This window comes from Procambarus clarkii, chromosome 71 (genome assembly GCF_040958095.1).
Source record: "Procambarus clarkii isolate CNS0578487 chromosome 71, FALCON_Pclarkii_2.0, whole genome shotgun sequence".
In the NCBI taxonomy this organism is placed as follows: domain Eukaryota; kingdom Metazoa; phylum Arthropoda; class Malacostraca; order Decapoda; family Cambaridae; genus Procambarus; species Procambarus clarkii.
Genome location: NC_091220.1, coordinates 14,567,037 through 14,580,847, shown reverse-complemented (window position 1 = coordinate 14,580,847; position 13,811 = coordinate 14,567,037). Strand labels below are relative to the sequence as shown.

The following is a 13,811-nucleotide window of genomic DNA, read 5'->3' as shown; positions in this document are numbered from 1 at the left end:
ATCTACCTTGAGACCTGCATCTACCTGGAGACATCTACCTGGAGACATCTACCTTGAGACCTGCATCTACCTGGAGGACCTGCATCTACCTGGGAGATAATCTACCTGGAGATTATATCTCCCTGGCTCACCAAATCCGCCCCAATCCAGCCCAGTACAAGCACCATACCGAAACTAATTGACTTTTATCAGAAACTCTGAGGCGTAATCGATGAGAGAAGAGCAGCAGGTGTATGAGGGAGTAGGTGTGTGAGGCAGGTGTGTATGAGGGAGTAGGTGTGTGAGGGAGGCAGGTGTGTATGAGGGAGTAGGTGTGTGAGGGAGGCAGGTGTGTATGAGGGAGTAGGTGTGTGAGGGAGGCAGGTGTGTATGAGGGAGTAGGTGTGTGAGGAAGGCAGGTGTGTATGAGGGAGTAGATGTGTGAGGGAGGCAGGTGTGTATGAGGGAGTAGGTGTGTGAGGGAGGCAGGTGTGTATGAGGGAGTAGGTGTGTGAGGGAGGCAGGTGTGTACGAGGGAGTAGGTGTGTGAGGCAGGTGTGTATGAGGGAGTAGGTGTGTGAGGGAGGCAGGTGTGTACGAGGGAGTAGGTGTGTGAGGGAGGCAGGTGTGTATGAGGGAGTAGGTGTGTGAGGGAGGCAGGTGTGTATGAGGGAGCCAGGTGTGTATGAGGGAGTAAGTGTGTGAGGGAGGCAGGTGTGTACGAGGGAGTAGGTGTGTGAGGGAGGCAGGTGTGTATGTACCTTAACACCCCATTCCCCCCTCCTCCTAACCCCACCACCCCTCCCAAAAAAAGGGAAGGGTGGCGTCTCTGACGAAGGGAAAGGGAATATATTGGAAATTCAGGTGCAAAGAAGTCCAAATTTTACACAAAGGGACAGAGGAAGGTCCACACCCAGGTAAAAAGGAAAGATTATCAGAGATCCGACGGAAATTCCTGACCACGAAAGGTCAGTGGAGACGTCTAGAGCTTCTCAAAGGTCAGTGGAGACGTCTAGAGCTTCTCAAAGGTCAGTGGAGACGTCTAGAGCTTCTCAAAGGTCAGTGGAGACATCTAGAGCTTCTCAAAGGTCAGTGGAGACGTCTAGAGCTTCTCAAAGGTCGGTGGAGACGTCTAGAGCCTCTCAAAGGTCGGTGGAGACGTCTAGAGCCTCTCAAAGGTCAGTGGAGACGTCTAGAGCGTCTCAAAGGTCGGTGGAGACGTCTAGAGCCTCTCAAAGGTCAGTGGAGACGTCTAGAGCTTCTCAAAGGTCAGTGGAGACGTCTAGAGCCTCTCAAAGGTCGGTGGAGACGTCTAGAGCTTCTCAAAGGTCAGTGGAGACGTCTAGAGCCTCTCAAAGGTCGGTGGAGACGTCTAAAGCTTCTCAAAGGTCAGTGGAGACGTCTAGAGCTTCTCAAAGGTCAGTGGAGACATCTAGAGCTTCTCAAAGGTCACTGGAGAAGTCTAGAGCTTCTCAAAGGTCAGTGGAGACGTCTAGAGCTTCTCAAAGGTCAGTGGAGACATCTAGAGCATCTCAAAGGTCAGTGGAGACGTCTAGAGCTTCTCAGAGGTCAGTGGAGACGTCTAGAGCTTCTCAAAGGTCAGTGGAGACGTCTAAAACCTCTTAAAGGTCAGTGGAGACGTCTAGAGCTTCTCAAAGGTCAGTGGAGACGTCTAAAACCTCTTAAAGGTCGATGGAGACGTCTAGAACCTCTTAAAGGTCAGTGGAGACGTCTAGAGCTTCTCAAAGGTCAGTGGACACGTCTAGAGCTTCTCAAAGGTCAGTGGAGACGTCTAGAGCTTCTCAGAGGTCAGTGGAGACGTCTAGAGCCTCTCAAAGGTCAGTGGAGACATCTAGAGCTTCTCAAAGGTCGGTGGAGACGTCTAGAGCCTCTTAAAGGTCAGTGGAGACGTCTAGAGCTTCTCAAAGGTCAGTGGAGACGTCTAGAGCCTCTCAAAGGTCAGTGGAGACGTCTAGAGCTTCTCAAAGGTCAGTGGAGACATCTAGAGCTTCTCAAAGGTCGGTGGAGACGTCTAGAGCCTCTTAAAGGTCAGTGGAGACGTCTAGAGCTTCTCAAAGGTCGGTGGAGACGTCTAGAGCCTCTCGAAGGTCAGTGGAGACGTCTAGAGCCTCTCAAAGGTCGGTGGAGACGTCTAGAGCCTCTTAAAGGTCAGTGGAGACATCTAGAGCCTCTTAAAGGTCAGTGGAGACGTCTAGAGCTTCTCAAAGGTCACTGGAGAAGTCTAGAGCTTCTCAAAGGTCAGTGGAGACATCTAGAGCCTTCCAAAGGTCGGTGGAGACGTCTAGAGCCTCTCAAAGGTCAGTGGAGACGTCTAGAGCCTCTCAAAGGTCAGTGGAGACGTCTAGAGCTTCTCAAAGGTCAGTGGAGACATCTAGATCTTCTCAAAGGTCACTGGAGAGGTCTAGAGCTTCTCAAAGGTCAGTGGAGACATCTAGAGCCTCTCAAAGGTCGGTGGAGACGTCTAGAGCCTCTCAAAGGTCAGTGGAGACATCTAGAGCCTCTCAAAGGTCGGTGGAGACGTCTAGAGCCTCTCAAAGGTCAGTGGAGACGTCTAGAGCTTCTCAAAGGTCAGTGGAGACATCTAGAGCCTCTCAAAGGTCGGTGAAGACGTCTAGAGCTTCTCAAAGGTCAGTGGAGACATCTAGAGCCTCTCAAAGGTCGGTGGAGACGTCTAGAGCCTCTCAAAGGTCAGTGGAGACGTCTAGAGCTTCTCAGAGGTCAGTGGAGACGTCTAGAGCTTCTCAAAGGTCAGTGGAGACGTCTTGAGCTTCTCAAAGGTCAGTGGAGACGTCTTGAGCTTCTCAAAGGTCAGTGGAGACGTCTAGAGCTTCTCAAAGGTCAGTGGAGACGTCTAGAGCTTCTCAGAGGTCAGTGGAGACATCTAGAGCTTCTCAGAGGTCAGTGGAGACGTCTAGAGCTTCTCAAAGGTCAGTGGAGACGTCTAGAGCTTCTCAGAGGTCAGTGGAGACATCTAGAGCTTCTCAGAGGTCAGTGGAGACGTCTAGAGCTTCTCAGAGGTCAGTGGAGACGTCTAGAGCTTCTCAAAGGTCAGTGGAGACGTCTTGAGTCGCCAAAAATGTTTGAGAAGAGAGACACTGAAAAACGAGTGTGTGGAAGATGGGACGAAGGATAAGGTGGGTGTCGATGAGCACAAGAGAGAGAGAGAGAGAGAGAGAGAGAGAGAGAGAGAGAGAGAGAGAGAGAGAGAGAGAGAGAGAGAGAGAGAGAGAGAGAGAGAGAGAGAGAGAGAGAGGGAGGCTGATAATTTCCCACAAACCATCTCTGCTCAGTACCTCCTTCTTGAGAGATGCTTAATCCTGCATTATCTCCCGTTTAGCATCACGCTGCAATTGGAAATGAGTTACTGTTCTCCTTCAGTAATCAAATATTATGTGCTTGAGGAAATATTATGTTCCTTAGAGAAAGGTTGAAGCATTAGTTGAAAGCTTCTTCAGGAATACCTATTTCTTACCCGCTCTCCCTATTCCCCTTTCCTTTCTATTCCCCCTAATCACCACAGTCCCCCCATTCCCTAGGTGCTCCCCCCTCACGCCCCATCCACTACCCCCTCCTCTCTCTCTCTCTCTTCCGCCTCTCCCTTCGCTCTCACATCAATCTTCACCTATCTTGCCATCTCCTCTTCCTTTCTCACTATCACATGGCCACCACTCTTACCTCAATCCCTTCCTCTTCCACCATTACCCATACCTTTATTCCCTTTCTCCAAAAGACAACCCCTTCCTCCTTCCAACCACCCAAACTAACCCCCCAAACCCACCCCCAAAAGACCCCAAACAGCGTCACATTTGTAACCCCATCAAATTTTTCGAGAAAATCACGCCAAGAAATTGGCATTTCCAATTTAATACGACTTTCATCTCTCACCTATTTCACCCTATGTAATACCCACACACATATACTCCTCTACGGAATGGCTCTAAGCCAAATTTTCAGCTGACTCTCCAAAAATTTCACTGTGGAGAAAAGTTTAATTAACTTTCGACTTTTTGGGAATATTTTTTTTTACTTCAGAGTTGAAAATAGAATTTTGTCTGGTATATGTGTGTGTGTCAGGACATACCTGTAGCGTGTATATTTTTAATGGGGCATCTTACGGTATATTCTCTAGTGGAGGGAAGTATGCCCGTGTGGGGGACAGATGTTTGGGGCGGAACAGATTGGGCTATCCCCTTTACCTAGAATATTTATGCACACATAAACGTAATACAACTAGATTTTGATCTAGTAACTATCCTGTATCTTACGTATGTTCTACTGTATCTCCATAACGATATGAACAAAAATAGTTTGTTTTTGGGCGTCTATGAGGTGGCAGAGAGAGATGTGTAGTGAGTAGAATGAGTGAAAAATGAGGCAGTCGATGCCTCATGGCTCAGATATCCCCCGTGAAAATATTATTCATTACCCATGTTACCCACACACTGCCCCATGAGACACTATTACCCTCATCTAATTCATCTAAATGCCGTGGAATGAACTGAGGAAGATCTTAATCTGCCACTCAGGCCGGCGCGAGAGCTGGAGGAATATCTCTCTCTCTTCCTCACAAGATGAAGGATTCTGCTTGCAAAAATATCAGATGCTGCTGACTTTTGGAGTGACACTGACACGTACACTATGGCAGTACGTACATTATGGCGACACGTACCTTATGGCAACACGTACACTATGGCGACACTCTAGTACCCTGCGCTAATGTTGACCAGACCACACACTAGAAGGTGAAAGGACGACGACGTTTCGGTCCGTCCTGGATCATTCTCAAGTCGATTGTCTTGAGAATTGACTTGAGAATGGTCCAGGACGGACCGAAACGTCGTCATCCCTTCACCTTCTAGTGTGTGGTCTGGTCAACAATATTGGGATGTGTTTATCTCTTAGTAAATATAAACAATAAAGGGTTTTGTTGACCAGACCACACACTAGAAAGTGAAAGGACGACGACGTTTCGGTCCGTCCTGGACCATTCTCAAATCGATTGTCGATCGATCCACAATTGACTTGAGAATGGTCCAGGACGGACCGAAACGTCGTCGTCCCTTCACCCTTCTAGTGTGTGGTCTGGTCAACATACTTTAGCCCCGTTATTGTGACTCCTCGCCTGCACCCTACTCTAATCTCCCCCTCTCCACCACCCACAACAGATCTCCACCACTCCCACAAAATCTTCCCTCGGTGTATCCAGCCCTTTTTCCTGTCATCAACTCTTCCCCCACGATCTTGTCTCCTCGCTAATCTCACTTGTCCTCAAGTTTAATATTCGTATATGTCTTATCGCGGCTTTTCCCTTCGTTTCTAAGTTCTTGTGGCTCTGTAATGTATATACTGGTAATAGATGGGGTACTTCCTTACTCACCATCATCTTCTCTTACACATACACATACACATACACATACACACACACACACAGGAATACAAGGTATGGAATACAGGAATGTAAGGTAGCGAAACAACTGAGTAAAAGAACATGGAGAAACTACAGAAATAACAGAACACCAGAGAGCAGGGAGAGATACCAGAGGGCCAAAAATGAGTACATCAGAGTGAGGAGGGAAGCAGAGAGACAGTTTGAAAATGACATCGCGAGTAAAGCCAAGACCCAACCAAAGCTGCTCCACAGCCATATCAGGAGGAAAACAGCAGTGAAGGAACAAGTGATGAAGCTGCGGAAAGGGGAGAACAGATACACAGAGAATGACAAGGAGGTGTGTGAAGAACTCAACAAGAGATTCCAGGAGGTCTTCACAATAGAAGAAGGAGAAGCCCCTGCACTAAATGAGGAGGCGGCAAACCAAGCAACCTTGGAGGAATTTGACCTCACCAGTGATGAGGTCAAAAGGTGTCTGCTGGAGCTAGATGTGACAAAGGCTGTTGGGCCTGATAGAATCTCACCATGGATACTAAAGGAAGGTGCAGAAGCACTAAGTGTGCCACTCTCTATGGTGTATAACAGGTCACTGGAAACAGGAGACTTACCAGAAAGTTGGAAGACAGCTAACGTGGTCCCAATATACAAAAAGGGTGACAGGCAAGAGGCACTGAATTACAGGCCAGTTTCCTTAACTTGTATACCATGCAAGGTGCTGGAGAAGATCGTGAGGAAAAGGCTCGTAGAGCATCTGGAGGGAAATAACTTTGTAACGCACCACCAACATGGGTTCAGAGATGGTAAATCGTGCCTCACAGGTTTAATAGAATTTTATGACCAGGCAACGAAAATTAGGCAGGAAAGAGAAGGGTGGGCCGACTGCATTTTCCTGGATTGCCAAAAAGCCTTTGACACAGTACCCCATAAAAGGCTGTTAAAAAAGTTGGAGCAACAGGCAGGAGTAAAAGGGAAGGTGCTCCAGTGGATAAGGGAGTACTTAAGCAACAGGAAACAGCGAGTAACGGTGAGGGGGGAGACATCAGAGTGGCGAGATGTCACCAGCGGAGTCCCACAGGGCTCAGTACTTGGACCCATCCTGTTTCTAATATATGTGAACGATCTTCCAGAGGGTATAGACTCATTCCTCTCGATGTTTGCTGATGATGCAAAAATTATGAGAAGAATCAAGACGGATGAAGATAGACAGAGACTACAGGATGACCTGGATAAACTGGAGGAATGGTCTAGAAAATGGCTGCTGAAGTTCAACTCTGGAAAGTGTAAGGTGATGAAATTAGGCGAAGGGAGCAGGAGGCTGAACACAAGGTATCATCTGGGAGGGGAAATCCTGCAAGAATCAAATAGAGAGAAGGATCTGGTGGTTGATATCACACCGAACCTGTCCCCAGAGGCCCACATCAAAAGAATATCATCAGCGGCATATGCTAGACTGGCCAACATAAGAACTGCCTTCAGAAACTTGTGTAAGGAATCTTTCAGAACCCTGTATACCACTTATGTAAGACCAATCCTGGAGTATGCAGCTCCAGCCTGGAGTCCATACCTAGTTAAACACAAGACAAAGTTAGAGAAGATTCAGCGGTATGCCACCAGACTCGTCCCGGAACTGAGAGGATTGAGCTACGAGGAAAGGCTAAAGGAGCTGAACCTCACATCCCTGGAAAACAGAAGAGTAAGGGGAGAAATGATAACCACCTACAAAATTCTCAGGGGAATTGACAGGGTGGACAAAGACAAACTCTTCAGCACGGGTGGGACACGAACAAGGGGACACAGGTGGAAACTTAGTACCCAGATGAGCCACAGAGACGTTAGAAAGAATTTTTTCAGTGTCAGAGTAGTTAATAAATGGAATGCATTAGGCAGTGATGTGGTGGAGGCTGACTCCATACACAGTTTCAAATGTAGATATGATAGAGCCCAGTAGGCTCAGGAATCTGTACACCAGTTGATTGACAGTTGAGAGGCGGGACCAAAGAGCCAAAGCTCAACCCCCGCAAGCACAATTAGGTGAGTACACACACACACACACACACACACACACACACACACACACACACACACACACACACACACACACACACACACACACACACACACACACACACGCCCTCTCCATCTCCACCTTCCCTGCACACATATACACACACACACATCTGTCCACACACACCCATGCTTTCCCCCCACTCCACTCTCCCTACAAACACACACAAACACACACACAAACGAGTACTGTTTCCACCCACCATTTCCCCATCACTGTATCCACGTTCACTGTTCCCAGAGTGGAAACTGTACCAAAATTTAGAAAGTCAATATCTGACTTTACATTTAAACTAATGTTAAAAATCTACCAGCGGCACATTTCCTATCCACTGACTGCATAACAAGGGGGCGAGCACCCCCTCCCCTTTCTCAAAGTGAAGGGGGGGGGAGAGGGGGTGCTGCCAAGTGATTGGGCACCATTCCTTTCCCTCGTCCAATCCCAAATCCTTATATCCTGACCCCAGTGTTATATAGTCGTAATGGCTTGGTGCTTTCCCCTGAAAATCCCCCCCCCCCTCCTACCCCTCCATTCCGTGTCTGGGGTAACGAGATAGGTCAGGTGTCACGGGTCAGGTGTCACGGGTCAGGTGTCACGGGTCAGGTGTCAGAAAACAACCAGGTAAGATAATTCTCGTAAAATAATCACTGTTTTCTTACCAAATTAGGTTGTAATAGCATAAAAATCATCTTCCCCCATTTTCTTTTCGCTAGTTTTTTTTTGGGGGGGGGCTTTTATATATTTTTCAGAATTTAAAGATGAAGCTGTTGTATGCAACTGAAGCCACAAAGCTGTTGTGACAATACAGCCACAGTGATTGTATAATACATCATTATTATTCCTCTCTCTGTTCAGACTTGATAACCATCACTCACAATCCTCATTAAAACTTTATAACAATCCATTTAATCTACTTTTTTCCTGCATTCATTTGTTGCTTAATTTTTATATCAAAAATGACAAAATATGAATTACAATGAGTCGTATTTTTTGTCATTTTCAACAAGCTTCTGTACTCAGATTTACAAAGCCACATTTGTATTTATTTGAATAATATAATTTGTATAATATATATATTTGTATAATTTAATAATTGTATAATTTGTATAATATATATATTTGTATAATTTAATAATTGTATAATTTGTATAATTTGTATAATATATATATTTGTATAATTTAATAATTGTATAATTTGTATAATATATATATTTGTATAATTTAATAATTGTATAATTTGTATAATTTGTATAATATATATATTTGTATAATATTTGTAACTCAAAAAAAGTGGGCAGTGATTTTTATTTTGTATTTTTAATACAAAAGGGAAACGGATGTTTCGTATTGCTATCAATGTTGTGTTAAATGTTTACCTGTTTTGTTGACATTGGGAAATGTTATTAGTGTTTCAGTGTTAAAGTACATTGAGAAACAACCAGATAGGTAGTATTATTAAGCTCACTGCGGGTTCGCCATAGCCCGTGCTACTTGCCCCGCTCCTGTGCCAGATAAGTCCACTACGGGTTCGCCATAGCCCGTGCTACTTGCCCCACTCCTGTGCCAGATAAGTTCACTACGGGCTCACCATAGCCCGTGCTACTTGCCCCACTCCTGTGCCAGATAAGTTCACTACGGGCTCACCATAGCCCGTGCTACTTGCCCCGCTCCTGTGCCAGATAAGTTCACTACGGGTTCGCCATAGCCCGTGCTACTTGCCCCGCTCCTGTGCCAGATAAGTTCACTACGGGTTCGCCATAGCCCGTGCTACTTGCCCCGCTCCTGTGCCAGATAAGTTCACTACGGGTTCGCCATAGCCCGTGCTACTTGCCCCACTCCTGTGCCAGATAAGTTCACTACGGGTTCGCCATAGCCCGTGCTACTTGCCCCGCTCCTGTGCCAGGTAAGTTCACTACGGGTTCACCATAGCCCGTGCTACTTGCCCCACTCCTGTGCCAGATAAGTTCACTACGGGCTCACCATAGCCCGTGCTACTTGCCCCACTCCTGTGCCAGATAAGTTCACTACGGGTTCGCCATAGCCCGTGCTACTTGCCCCACTCCTGTGCCAGATAAGTTCACTACGGGCTCACCATAGCCCGTGCTACTTGCCCCACTCCTGTGCCAGATAAGTTCACTACGGGTTCGCCATAGCCCGTGCTACTTGCCCCGCTCCTGTGCCAGGAAGTCCACTACGGGTTCGCCATAGCCCGTGCTACTTGCCCCGCTCCTGTACCAGGTAAGTCCACTACGGGCTCACCATAGCCCGTGCTACTTGCCCCGCTCCAGTGCCAGGTAAGTCCACTACGGGCTCACCATAGCCCGTGCTACTTGCCCCGCTCCTGTGCCAGGTAAGTCCACTACCTGGTGGGAGGCCACTACCTCCCACTACCACTAAAGGGAGGCCTGGTCGAGGACCGGGCCTCGGGGACGCTAAGCCCCGAAATCATCTCAAGATAACTAGCCTACCAGCCATGTGACTGTCCTCTAGTTTAGAACGAATAGCCCTACTGTTTGTACTCACCTAGTTGGTGTTTGCGGGGGTTGAGCTCTGGCTCTTTGGTCCCGCCTCTCAACTGTCAATCAACTGGTGTGCTAATCAGCGCTGGCAGTAGCAGTTTTACTTCAATATTCCAATGCACAGAACAACGGGATACTCTGCAACAGACATCACTCCTACTTTCGTCTGAACAGAAGTATCAGTACCGCTGACAGAAGTACTGGTGATAGAAGTAGCTGGCATATAACTTCCCTAGAGGCCAAATTCCCCCCTTAACGTTATCAATAATCACCCTTGCTGCGTGTGTCTCCCCTACGCCCCTCTCGCTAGCCCATTACCCGCTCAAAAATAGCACCTGAAATGGGTGACATTTGCTACCCAATTTACTGTTCCATCACCTTGGTTCACCTGCCAGTCATCTCAGTGAGAGAGAGAGAGAGAGAGAGAGAGAGAGAGAGAGAGAGAGAGAGAGAGAGAGAGAGAGAGAGAGAGGGAGAGAGAGAGAGAGAGAGTAGAAACAAGTTAACACAGGAGAGGAATGAGATATTGAATAAGAGTAGGAACGGCGAGGATAGAGTGCCGTGAAAGATGGAAGGGAATAGTCAACGGTAAAAAGGAAAGAAATGAAGGCAAAGGGAAAGAAAGAGAGAAGAAGAAGAGACAGGAGAGAGAGCTGGTGGAGTTCTCAGCAAAACATAAAATGAATTATGGGAAGATGAGTCAAATTAAGAATGGAAAGGATAGAAGGAGAGAGAATAGGATAGAGAGAGAATAGGATAGAGGGAGAGAGGGAGAGGGGGGAGGAGGAATGAAAGCAGGTTTCATTTACATATATATATCTCATCTGCCACCAGGACCTAGGGGCCTCGTAGCCTGGTGGATAGCGCGCAGGACTCGTAATTCTGTGGCGCGGGTTCGATTCCCGCACGAGGCAGAAACAAATGGGCAAAGTTTCTTTCACCCTGAATGCTCCTGTTACCTAGCAGTAAATAGGTACCTGGGAGTTAGTCAGCTGTCACGGGCTGCTTCCTGGGGGTGGAGGCCTGGTCGAGGACCGGGCCGCGGGGACACTAAAGCCCCGAAATCATCTCAAGATAATCTCAAGGACAACAAAACTCCCCGAGCATCTAACCACCAACATTAATCAACCCTTTTCCTTTAGGTAAGGTTCCCAGCATTTCCCAGATCACAGTCAAAACCGGAGGGGACAAGGCGCTGTGACCCATCATATCAATACAGGATGAAACACTTAGTCTGTCGCCTATCCCCCACAGTCAACTGCCCTCTAGAGGGACGACAGAAGGATTAAGAGGGAATGTAGATAGGGAAATAGAATAGAGGAATGAAGCAAGGCCCAATAGGTTCCAAGAGAAGGATGGAGACGAATAGAAGAAAAAGGGCTGAGGGAAGCAAAGGAACGGAAAGAATGGACACGGAAATGGAAGTAATTTTTTTTTTTAAGTAAGAAAGTGGGACAGCGAAAGGAGGGCTGGAGGGATAGGGAGGGCTGGAGGGATAGGGAGGGCTGGAGGGATAGGGAGGGAGGGAGGGAGGGAGGGAGGGAGGGAGGGATAGGGATGGAGGGAGGGAGGGATAGGGAGGGAGGGAGGGAGGGAGGGAGGGAGGGAGGGAGGGAGGGAGGGAGGGATAGGGATGGAGGGAGGGAGGGATAGGGAGGGATAGGGAAGGATGATCGCTATAAGCCACAACACGACACGTCTTAGGCTTCATCATGTCTATGAACTTCGACATTTTTACCCCATAGGAAAGGCAGACCTGAGCCTTTACCTCCTCTGTCCCACTACCCTTCCCCCTTTCCCATCTCTTCTTCGTTCCTCTCCCTTCTCCCTCTCCCATCTCTCTTCCACTACCATCACCACATCACTGCCTAATGTCTTTATCTACCCCTATCAATTTCTCTGAAAATCTTGTATGTGGTGATCGTGTCTCCCCTAACTTTTCTGTCTTCCTGTGACGTGAGGTTTAGTTCCTGTAGTCTCTCCTCGCAGCTCATGCCCCTCAGCTCGGGTACTAGTCTGGTAGTATACATCTAAACGTTCTCAAATTTAGCCTTGTGCTTGACCAGATACGGATTCAATGCTGGAGCTGCATACTCCAGGATTGGTCTGACATATGTGGTATACATGGTTCTGAATGATTCCTTACACAAGTTTCTTATGTTAGCCAACCTGGCATAAGTCGCTGATCCTGATAAGGACAGGTCTGGCGTGATATCAAGCCCAAGATCTTTCTCACTCTCTGATTCTTGAAGAATGTCATCTCCCAAATGTGTGTGCGTGCGTGTGTGTGTGTGTGTGTGTGTGTGTGTGTGTGTGTGTGTGTGTGTGTGTGTGTGTGTGTGTGTATGTGTGTGTGTGTGTGTGTGTGTATGTGTGTGTGTGTGTGTGTGTGTGTGTGTGTGTGTGTGTGTGTGTGCGTGTGTGTGTGTGTGTGTGTGTGTGTGTGTGTGTGTGTGTGTGTGTGTGTGTGTATGTGTATGTATGTGTGTGTATGTATGTGTGTGTATGTATGTGTGTGAGACAGAACAGCTATCGCACATAAAACATTGAGCGATATAATGTTAGCTAGATATAGCTAAATATATCACTGGATAGCTAAAGAAATAATGTAATGGAGAGACGTTAGCCTAACATTAACTTGTCTTGAAGAGTTAAGACACAACTCGATATCTTATGTCTGTTCCTTACACTGGAAACTGATCGTAGAAAGTAATGTGATAGTTCGTAGAGGTCAATAAACGATGCAATAGTGAGGTCATTGAGCCGTAAAGACATGATCATTGATTTATGTTTATTATCAATATTCGACTTCCTTGTATGGAGAGTCAAACCGGATGGGACAGGGCTCTGTGGCGCCAACCTGTTCTCCTAATAGAACGTCGCATTTTGACGTACAATCGTTACCTAACGCCAAAAATTGTCGTACTAATAAATGGTAGCGGGTCGCGAAATTGACATTTTGTCCCGTTTTCTGTTTTGGGTCCTCTGGTAGGTTAGGATAAGGTCACTTTAATACGACAGTTTTCTGACGTTGGGGACCTTAGGAGGACAGGCTGCTGCCTCAACACGAAAATGGGGTAATACAAGAGATAGTTTACAATTTATGGGGAATAGCAAATCATAATTGTGAAATAGGTCAAATCCCATTAGGATTTCTCGGGTGGACCAAAAATCTCCCCCCTACGTGGATTTCATGGCTGGAACAATAAATCCCAGGCTTGAGAATAGAGGAAAAAAAATCCCTTGTCACTGGGATTTGGGTTGATATGATATTATTTGCTGAAGAAAACTTTTGGTGCATTCAACCGTCTCCAAAGTCCGTACGAACACAGTTCACTCTACACGAGTGAAAATTCTTATATATCCCTTTTCATGGAATTAGACGTATCGAGTTCAAAGCGACTCTGGACTCCAGAGAAACCTTTCTTGTCGATATCTTTTGCACTTTTGAGGCGAGTCTAAATTGGTCAGTTTTGCTTCCATGGCTAAAGTTTTTATTTTTATCTCCCTGTACGTTCCAATCTCTTGGGCGCGACATTCTTTTTTTTTCCATCACTCTGTATGAAAAGTTAAACTCTATTTGAACCATTCTGTGCCCAGTGTTCCTTGATCGAGGTTGAGAATCGGAGTAGAATGAAGGCAACATTCAAAAAACATTCAAGCAACATTCAAGAAACATTCAAAAAACAATTAAGAAACATTCAAGTAACATTTAAACAACATTTAAGAAACATTCAAGTAACATTTAAGCAACATTCAAGCAACACATTCTGCAGTGGAAATCATCGGTTACGTTGGAAAAGCGACGCACAACAGTTTGACTGACCACCCCGAGAAG

The 13,811-nt window shown here is 46.7% G+C and overlaps 1 protein-coding gene across 1 annotated transcript in view; it reads left to right on the top strand.

Moving 5' to 3' along the window:
• Positions 1 to 211: 211 nt before the first annotated feature.
• Positions 212 to 13,811, top strand: part of LOC138356266 (involucrin-like) — a 57,432-nt gene continuing 43,832 nt past the window's right edge. Inside the window, exons 1-2 of the mRNA XM_069312235.1 lie at positions 212 to 245; positions 873 to 2,567. Coding sequence (XP_069168336.1) covers positions 212 to 245; positions 873 to 2,567 — 1,729 coding nt within the window. The remainder of the gene's footprint in view (positions 246 to 872; positions 2,568 to 13,811) is intronic.